This window comes from Musa acuminata, chromosome BXJ3-4, assembly GCF_036884655.1.
Source record: "Musa acuminata AAA Group cultivar baxijiao chromosome BXJ3-4, Cavendish_Baxijiao_AAA, whole genome shotgun sequence".
Classification (NCBI taxonomy): domain Eukaryota; kingdom Viridiplantae; phylum Streptophyta; class Magnoliopsida; order Zingiberales; family Musaceae; genus Musa; species Musa acuminata.
The window spans coordinates 42,685,662-42,695,507 of NC_088352.1; the positions used below are offsets into that span (position 1 = coordinate 42,685,662).

At 37.3% G+C, this 9,846-nt stretch overlaps 1 protein-coding gene and 1 long non-coding RNA gene across 5 annotated transcripts; one reads left to right on the forward strand and one right to left on the reverse strand.

The window, feature by feature from the left end:
- Positions 1-3,018: 3,018 nt before the first annotated feature.
- On the reverse strand, positions 3,019-6,106 carry LOC135635852 (uncharacterized). Its single transcript, XR_010495753.1, has 3 exons — positions 5,969-6,106; positions 3,696-4,140; positions 3,019-3,495 (listed from the first exon to the last, which is right to left on the reverse strand). It is a non-coding gene; the product is annotated as an uncharacterized LOC135635852 (long non-coding RNA).
- Positions 6,031-9,468, forward strand: LOC135635851 (probable WRKY transcription factor 57). Of its 4 annotated transcripts, none has more exons than XR_010495752.1 (4): positions 6,031-6,323; positions 7,658-7,801; positions 8,116-9,029; positions 9,120-9,468. XR_010495752.1 is itself a non-coding variant. In XM_065147240.1 (4 exons), exons 1-3 carry the CDS (start codon positions 6,031-6,033, stop codon positions 8,465-8,467), a joined length of 789 nt encoding a protein of 262 aa, XP_065003312.1. In that variant the 3' UTR covers positions 8,468-8,480; positions 8,830-9,468. The 4 variants fall into 4 exon arrangements, 2 of the variants coding, with proteins under 2 accessions (XP_065003312.1, XP_065003311.1); XR_010495751.1 differs by having other exon boundaries at positions 8,116-8,540; positions 8,830-9,468; XM_065147240.1 differs by having other exon boundaries at positions 8,116-8,480; positions 8,830-9,468.
- The last annotated feature ends 378 nt before the right edge of the window (positions 9,469-9,846 follow it).

Genomic DNA, 9,846 nt, shown 5'->3' on the forward strand with positions numbered 1-9,846 from the left:
ACTTCAAAGCATTTAATTCTATTTTCACATAAGAACCAAGTGGAAAATCCCAACAATATGCATATGTGAAACCTTAGCTTCCTGAGGACACTCCACCTCTGAAAGATAAAATGGATAAAATAAAGTGCATAGCTCTTCTTCTCAGACATTATAGAGAAAGCCCTTCTTGTTCTACATTGCTGTCAAAACAAAGCTGATGTTTGACCTCACATCTTAAATCTTCTACCAATGGTCAACAGATGAATAAGGAAAACAAGTGCATCTGCTCTCCTAACTAAAACAAGTACAAGTCATGCAGCAATGTAATTTAAGCATTTCCTAAACTTACTACTAATTTGACAACTATAAAAAAGTAGGATAGATTTATATAAACAAGAGAAAAACAGCTAATGCAAACCATATGGTACATCAGTCAATGCAACCGAAAGAAGTAATCTATTTCTTGCTTGCTGCTCTCATCCTTCATATGAACCAAATGAAATCTTGGTGTTGTGAATGAGCTGCATTATATAGCATCATTAGGTAAAACACTTTACCTGGTTATTTATTAACTCATTACGAAGTCAATTTATGAATTAAATTAGGCATGGCTTTCTTATCCTTACTGTAGTGAATTCTGTGTCATGGAGACTTGAAGTGAGACTACATGTAAATAGGACGGATAGGGAGATTAATTGATCAGAAACAACCAAAGGATTTGTTATTCTAAAAGTCTCCAACTTTTTTCCATTTGCATGTTCATTGTTCCACATGCAAATGGAAGAACTAATGAGAAGCTAGCTAAAATCATTCTCTGCTGCAGTTTGAGGAGTCCTAGTAATCTGCTCGAGTCTTTGCAGCATCTTCACTAATTTCTTCGGCAATTCTACGACAACCATTTTTCTAATCATGTGTGGTGTAGTCTCCTCATCCTCAGCCTTGCAGACAGCATAATTATTTTTCCAGTTCCTCAGCAGATTGGCTCTCGATGGCCTCTGAATCGGGAAAGTCATTCTTGTATCTGTTTTTCGCGACTGAGTGTCATTTTCACCAAATTGATCGCTCTTCGTTTTTGCAGAATTGATGTTGTTTAGATCGAGTTCTGAGTCAGAAACAGAATAGAAAAGGTTGTAGCCAGAAGGTCCAGGCTTCCGCATCATGTTGCTTATTGCCTGATAGAGGGGAGGGAGTCCTCCAAGTGCTCGTTACTGGTTGAAGAGGACTGTGTCATCAACAGCAGCAGTATTGTGGAACCTATCACTCTAGAAAATGACCATTAATGACTGAAATAATACCAGAAGCGAAAGTTAAAAGATACAGATGGAAATAGCATCACAGAAGGGCCTGCAGAATGAAACCTTTTATTTGGACTACCATATCATAAGATTGCAGCTGAAGGAAGGCCTTTATATTAACCATTTTCTAATAATAACCTTTTTTACATGAATATAATAACCATATAATATGAATAGTTATCTTTCATATGAATATAATAACTATTTTCTAATAATTATCCAAGATGAAAAAATATATTATTCTTGCACATAATAAATATTTGAAAGAAACTGATACTTTCATTTTTGAGACAGATAAAGATGTTACCTTTTGACTCCCACTTGTACTTTTGAGGAGGGTTCAAAGTAGACTTATTTATTCACTATTTTATCTAATTTTTTAAATAAATTTATGTAACGACACATATGATTGCTAGCTTCGATGTCCAAAAACTAATGATATCTTCTTTTATGTGCTAGCAACAAAAGAGAATTTTCGTTCTTTCTTTCCAACTATTTTTATTGTAATAGCATTTCCTTTCTTCTTTTTTTTTTAATAATAGCATTGAATTTTGAACAATTATACCTTTGGCCTATTGTATCTTCTCTTTTTCTTTTTTTTTTAGACTTTGAATTTTTTTTCCCATTTCTTCCTCTTCCGTATATATATCCTCTATCGTGACCATACTTCTTTTATATCCTTAGCCTCTTCCACAACCATGATCACTAGAGCATTTTTTTTTAATGTGAGCTTTGTTTAAAGAATCTATTAGCTCATCAATAACTATTTGGTATAAATCTTTGATTCTTGACAGAGACTCTAATAAAATTAAACTTTTTATATAGTGATTGAAGTATTTTTTTCGACCCTACGTATATTTTCTATATTCTCATCATTTCTTCTTAATTGATTAACAATGGTAAGAACTCTTGTAAAATAATTTGAAATAGTCCCAAACTCATTCATTTGTAATGTTTCAAATTCAATTCTAAGTGATTAAGTCAAAATTTTCTCATCTTCTTAACCCCTTTAAAGAGTTTTGAAAAATCTTCTAAGCATCTTCTTAGAATTGTAACTTTCTCAAAATTGTAACCCTTGATACATGGTAGATAAGGAAGAACGTCTTCTTATCTTTATTCCTTATGTCTTTCAAAGAATTTTTTTAGCTCGTCACCTCTCATATATCTGGAGGATCCTCGAAATCTCTTTCTATCACCTCTCATATATCTTACGATCTAAACAAGATCTTCATTTGGATGTAATAATTTTCATAGTTATTTTTTGTAAGGTGAGGTACTTGAAGTCAGCCATTTTGACTTTACTTTGATACCACTATCAAATTTTTTATAATTAATTTTATAAAAATAAAAAACTAATCTTTGATTAATAAAAACCTTATCTTAATATATTCAGGAATGAAAAAGTAAAATCTAAGTGTGAGGTGAAAGAGAAATTGTTGACAGAACTGATATGCTTGGCTGGATGCTTTAACATCCTACGTCATGTCAGTATGATTGAGCAGTCAATCATTGCCAAGCCAATGAAAGGATGATGACGGCCATGTATAGAACCCCATATCATTATCTCATGACAATGTGAGATGAAATAGATTCTTGTACTGTTTTGTTTGGCTGAATGCTTCAACATGCTACATCGCGTCAACATGATGGAGCATCGATTCACTATCCAGCCACAGAAAAGCTGAGGATCATAAAAGAAGATAAGATAGGTAACAAGAACCATACAATAATACACCAAGATTCATATGATAATAAATTTACTTCGAAAATAGCACTAAATCCGATAAATGAAAACCCAACTTTCTACTTCACAAGTTCAATAATTTTCTGAGGTGGCTCTGAATCTATCCTCCACAGTCTCTCGCATCGATCGACCGATGTGCTACAGTCAACCTTACTGTACTACTGAGTACGCACCGCAGAGAATCAAAACAAAACATGGGAGCTTGCTTCTGCTGCTCACGAGGCACATACTTTCACGATCCAAGCAGGTGAACAGCAGCAGATATTGTCGCACAAAACATGGGAGCTTGCTTCTGCTGCTCATGAGGCACATACTTTCACGATCCAAGCAGGTGAACAGCAGCAGATATTGTCGCACAAAACATGGAAGCTTGCATGATTCTTAGTTTTGGCTTCAAAGGTTTTCGAACTTAGCTAGATAGCATAGCATAAGATTTAGAGAAAACTCAACATCAACTGCATCCCATAGCATACAGCTCTGCATAAATAAACAGTTCATAAAATGAGCATGAGATAGATAATTTGCGCTTCGAACCGAATGCCATCTACATTTCTTTTCGCAAACAAAGAAAGGAATCTTGGCCTTTAAAGTTCAATGCTTATCAAAATTCAGGACCATATCTTTCTCTCTTGCTGTCACTTAAACATGATAGAAAAGTTGGCGAGAGACGAACGTACCTGCAGACAACAGGTCTTTTGCCTTTGGCAAAAGAGAAAAATGTAGATTGGCGGTCCAAACTGGGGCTTCAACTGATCCATACGACTGGCCTTGTCAATATCAGAATTAACTACAGACTTGAATTAGGCCAACAAGCCCCCGACAAATGCTATGCAGGGTTTCCAAACTGCTCCTAAGGTTGCTTTCGAGCAAGATGGCAGCAAGTATCCCCGCTAAAAGCAATGGCCAGAGAGCAAGGGGCCACTCAAGCATTGGTGAAGGTGATGCAAGCAAGCATGCTGCTCATAACAATATACAGTGTCAGACTATCTTAATGCTGTCATAAAGATACGATATCACAACATAGAGTCATAGTATACGAGCCAAGCATCGTTCAGCTTCTCGTTGGTCCCATGGGGTAGATTGTAAGTAAGGTCAGAGAAGCTTGTTTTGAACTTTGCAGACCTGCCAAAAAAAGAGTGACGCAACTTAACATGCACGAGTCATATAAATTTAGTAACTTTCACCATCCATCCCTATATTGTTGCACTGTTTGGTGGAAGCATCATATAATGATATCATATGCACTTTATGCATACATGAAAAGAATTTTGACGCACAGGTAAAACATTTACCTGTGCTTCCAGTCATTTTACTCAAAACAATTAGGGTCACTCGAGTTTGTAAAGCTTGAGCAGGTTAGGGAAGGTGGTGGCTCTTTGAGCACTGTTAAGGGGATCCGATGAATTCCATTAGTGAGGAACGTAATCTAAACGCTGAAGCCCCACCAAATCCTCGATTAACTATGGAGAAGATAAGTTTTCCTGTATGTTTGTTTGTGCAACTACACCCAACACCATCAAAAGATGAAGAAAAAGCTGTCTTCAACCCAAGTGTTGAGGGGATGGGCACTCATAGCTCCGGAGGAGGTAAGAATCAAATAGAAATTAGAATATTTTTTTATATATGATATAGCATCATCCTCGTGTCCTTAATTAATCTACTCGATTTAATTACTTAGAGTCGTTGCCAATTTTAATTATATATTCTTTCTAAGAGTAAATTTTTGAAAAAAAATCTATCTATTTGGATTTTCCCCGAGAAAGCATTTTCAACACAATATTTTTATATTGTGTTACAATGTAATATCAGAAAAACGCTCTAACGTAATATAAAAAATACTATAATATAATATTTTTATATATCTAAAAAAATTATATTTATAGTTTTTTAATAATATTAGGAAAACACTATAAAATGGTACAAAGACACTAATATTGTTTTCAGTAATAATAAGAAAACACTATAATAATTTTTTTTACTACATTATAGTGTTTTTATGGTACCATTGAAAAACATTGTAACGTAGTGTAAAAGAAAAATTAGTTCATCCTAGGGGTAGGTGGAGGGGTATTTCAGGTATTAACTAAAAAAAGTACTATTTGAAAACTGAGCTTATAATTTAGAGCCTTAAGAATCTTTTACTATTCCTAGCATCTTAATAATTATTAAAATAATATTTTATTATTTATAACCCTTTTGATTTTGATTTTATCTTTTTTTTTTATTACACCCTTTGTGATCATCCATACATAACCTATCGTCACTAATACTCCCTAACACCCTCTACTATCGATCGTCACTCCGTAATTCATTTATCATTTATCATCACTAATACTCATCCTTACCTCCCTTCTCTCTCCCATTAAAAAGAAATTTTACCATTCTCAAGTCTATACTTTCGATACTATTATTTGAGTAGGAAAAGAAAATAAAGAAGAAAGAAAGATATATATATATATATATATATATATATATATATATATATTCATTAAAAAATATATAATTTTAAAAATATATTATAAATATTAAAGAGAATGTTGTGAATAATAATCTCCTTTCAAAATTTTGAAAATGAGAAATATTTTCTGAAAAAAGAAAAAAAAAAGGTTTTTTCTAATATAATATAATATGTAATATTTTCTAAGATATATGATATGTTCAACAGAGAAACCCCTTTTTCTACCCGCTCAAACGAACTGGTAACCTAAGCGGGCCCACAACTTGTGACTGATGTCAAAGAGGGTATCCAAGACGAGTGTGATATAATACGGGCAACCCAAAAGCAATGTGGAACGACGAAAGAGAAGCGTCCGAAAGTACACCTCAAAAGCCTCAACGCGTCTTCTTAATAATAATAATAATAATAATGATAATAATAATAATAAAGAAGCGGAGTTTAGTAGTACTTCGGCAGTAGTAGGAGGAGGTGGAGAGAGATCGAAACCCTTACCTGAGCGCTACGTGAACCCCGATCTCCGCCACAGCCGACTCGCCGCCACCCGATCGGGACCGATGGAGGAAGAGGAGGGCTGGCTTTCGCCGACGTCAGACGCGTCCTCCAGCTGGAAATTCCGCGCCGACGTCTCCGTCGCTTCCCTCCACGACCTCTGCGGCGGGGAGGGCGTCGAGTGGTGCACGCCCGCAAGGATCGGGGATGGATTCCCGCCGACGTTCAATCTACCGGCGACAATGGAGGAGGAAGGACAGACGAATCTCCAGCCCGAACCGGGATCCGGTAACGCAACGGCGGCAGTGGCGTCGAGCTTGAGCGAGGAGCCCCCCGGCATGAGGGCTGCAGAGAAAGCGTGAGTCGCTCCGTCTCGTAGCCGTATCGCCGTCTCCCTCTTCCCTCTTCCCCCACTCCCTCTCCGGCGAGTGGCAGAGTCGTGATAAGACCTCCCTCCGGGGGCGAATTCAGCGACGGAAGGAATCGAAGGCCAGCAGATTCGCCCCCCTTTTCGGTTTTTAGGGTCCGTTTCAGACGATGAAAAGGAGGCAGCGGAGTGACGGTGAGGGGCAATCGCGTAAATAGATGCGACTATGCGGGGGTACGATGGGGAGCGAGCGCAGCCGCCCCCCGCGGCGGGAATTCCGTGTTACGCGCTTTTCTTTTATATATATATTATTATATTAATCTATTTCAGCATCACTCGACAAGTAATAAAAAAACAAAAAAAATTATTATTGATGGTATGATAATTGAATTATATTTATGGAAAATTATAAAGACAATCAATTGTTAATGCCAATTTTGTTTAATTTCTATTTAAAACATAAAAAATGTTGTGTTTTTGTAAGAAACTCTATTTTGGTCATTTTGCTTTATCATTTGATCTTGATTTCTCTCTCTAACTTATATGTGAAACATTCTAATGATCCCTCCGATCATGACATAACTTTGATCATTTTCTCTGTTCCGATTAGTTGACATAGCAAGTAAAGAGATGAATTTTTGAGATCTTAAGCCCAACCAATCGCACAATTTGTGGATTTCATGTAGTTAATAAACTCTTGTTGACTGCTTCTTATTTCATCAGTATATGTTACATTTCATGGCTGCTTATTGAGAAAGTATTATTCCATTAGAATGAACAGTTGTCTTCCTTTGCTGTTCTCTTATTTCATACATAGATTTGTGTTTGCAAATGGCTATTTCCTTTCATCTTCTCCCCTGTTTGATCATGATTGCCATTAAAGCTTGTACAACTTCTTGTTATTTGATGTGTTCAGTCACTCTATGCCATGTATCCTATATTTTGACTCTATCCATAAAGCAAAGATTTATAGGCAGTAAAGTATACTGTATGTCTCTCCTTTGTCTGACAAATACCTTTTCCTCTTAAAAATATAATCTGATTGTACAAATGGCCAATTTTCATTCTTGAATTATATCGTTTCATCGATTCTTCTGCTGAAATTTACTTGATTGAACAGTAAGAGAAGACAGTCTTTTGACAATTGTCTTTTGCAGTTCTTGGATGTATTGTTAGAATTTAATTGCTCTTTCTAGTGATCATTTCATGATTCTACTTTTATGACTAGTGAAAGCTAATAAGGTATTTACATTCGAGAAACCATGTTAGATTTCCTCACTAGTTTGGATTTCAAAGATAAGGTGTTGGACTCGATTTGGCTGCAGGAATACAGGTGCCAAGAGTGGACAAAAGAGAACTCGCCAACCCAGGTTTGCATTCATGACCAAAAGTGAGATCGAGCAACTGGAAGATGGCTATCGATGGAGAAAATATGGGCAAAAAGCTGTCAAGAACAGCCCATTTCCGAGGTAAGTCGATTTCTTTCTCTTATGGTTATGTAAACATTCTCTTATGCAATTTAATGTTCTTATTCTTCGTCCCAAATCACCGTAACTTTCATCCAAATGTTCGTTTTTGCATCTAACAGTGGTTAATATGACCAGCTAATATAACATTCAACATCGTATGATTATGCATGAAATGTTATGTTGGTCGCAAATGATTACTCTTATTTTCTCGTTGAATGTATGTGATTATGCATCCACAGTGCATTCCGGACTTGTCTAAACGAGGATGAAAGCATCAGAACTCGGCTGATGACTGCCTCTCATCATTCTTGCAGGAGCTACTACCGCTGCACGAACAGCAAGTGCACCGTCAAGAAGAGAGTCGAGCGCTCTTCACACGACCCCAGCATCGTGATCACCACATACGAAGGCCAACACTGTCACCACACCATCTCCTTCCCTAGCGGCAGCATACACCCTCGCGACACAAGGTCGACATCTGATCGGCTTGCCTTGTCTTCACCACAGCGACATGTGCACCTTCCCACGCATCCAGGCCAGCTCGTGATGTCCGATCCACGGTATGAGGATCCGATCACACCATTCCTGGTGGAGAGAAGCTCATCAGCTCCCACAGACGAGGGTTTGCTAGATGATATTGTGCCATCTGGAATGAGAAGAGGATGAGGAGAAGAACTTGGTACTGAAACTTAATACTCATGTTTGGGTTTGCCTTTTGCTAGAAGATCGAATATACGAGGTTAACACACAACCAGTATCATCTCCATTAACCTGCATTATCTTGTCCTTTCTATGCCCAGTCGAAGCCATGATCAAACATGCAGTAGTAGTAGTAGTATTGCTGTTGTTGGCTTAGCATATAGAAATATATGGAGATGCATGTGTTCCATAAGCTTCTTGTATTTCTTGTGACAATATGGTTTCTTAAAGAACATTTCAATTGACGTGCACCTGCATGCTCCTCATCTTGTAGTTGTCCTCCTTGTTCATTATTATTTGTCTCTTTGATGATACAATTTCTCATGCAGACTCTTTTGAAGTACGATTGTCTTTGTACATGGAGCTTAAATGACTGTTGGACTGACTTCCAAGAGCCAGAAAACGACTTGAGGAGCAGACAGGGTGATCCATGGTCCATGTAGCATGCACTCTATACATACATAGCTGGAGCTTGTGATTTATGCTTGGCAGGTTTTAGGTTATGCCAGACTCTGCTTAACATCATCTGGTAATGAATCGTAGCTTTCTACTCTAATCTCGACTTCTTCTTCTGTTGTCGTAAGAGTGCCTGAGGAAAGAATACTCACATGATCACCAGTCATGGGAAGCACGAGATCTGCTTGTTGATTTGTACCAGGTTCTGCTTGCACCGAGCACTTGAGGGTCGATGCCTTCTTCGTCTGCAGCTCAAAAGTTCCTGCGCAGACATCCCATTCCATGAAGTTCTACAATAATCTCCTCAACGTAGGTGCCATGCGTGCATGCATTCGCATGAGAAGGCATTCATGTAATCTGTCTTCTCGGTTAGGGTTTTATCTGTTTGTGGAAGTTCTACGTAACACTAGTTTGCATGAGATGCATGTGGGTTTTCTCGATTAAAGCGCCGAGGTGAAGTTTCAGTGTAACACTATATATTGGTGTTTAACTTATGTTCTCTATCTTTTGTTTTGGTTCTCTGGCTTTTACAATATCATTATAATAGCGTCTACGAATGAGAAGGCAACATATAGATTCGAAGTTGACATTTAATTTATAGGCATTTTTACTGAGCTACCAGATATTATATTGTACAGGAACAATGACAGAAAAGGATTCATGTATTGGATACAGAGAGTTTAATTTGGCTTACTGAAATCATCTGGCAAGAATTGCATGTAGAGGAACTGTAATGATGCTGACTTATTCCCGCACTGTAAACAACACATCTGAAGAGTATCTGAAATCAACATGCCTGAAACCGAATGTACTTACTTCATTGAGCAACATGGTAAGTTGCTGAAACCATTTAGAAGCAACCACATCTGGTAAAGAAAGAGGATAACAAG

Bases quoted from the DNA above. Each gene is read 5' to 3' on its own strand.
- LOC135635851 (XM_065147239.1), top strand. From the start codon at position 6,031: ATGGAGGAAGAGGAGGGCTGGCTTTCGCCGACGTCAGACGCGTCCTCC. The intron at 6,324-7,657 runs GTGAGTCGCTCC...ATTTGGCTGCAG, and splicing joins ATGAGGGCTGCAGAGAAAGC to GAATACAGGTGCCAAGAGTG. The intron at 7,802-8,115 runs GTAAGTCGATTT...TCATTCTTGCAG, and splicing joins AAGAACAGCCCATTTCCGAG to GAGCTACTACCGCTGCACGA.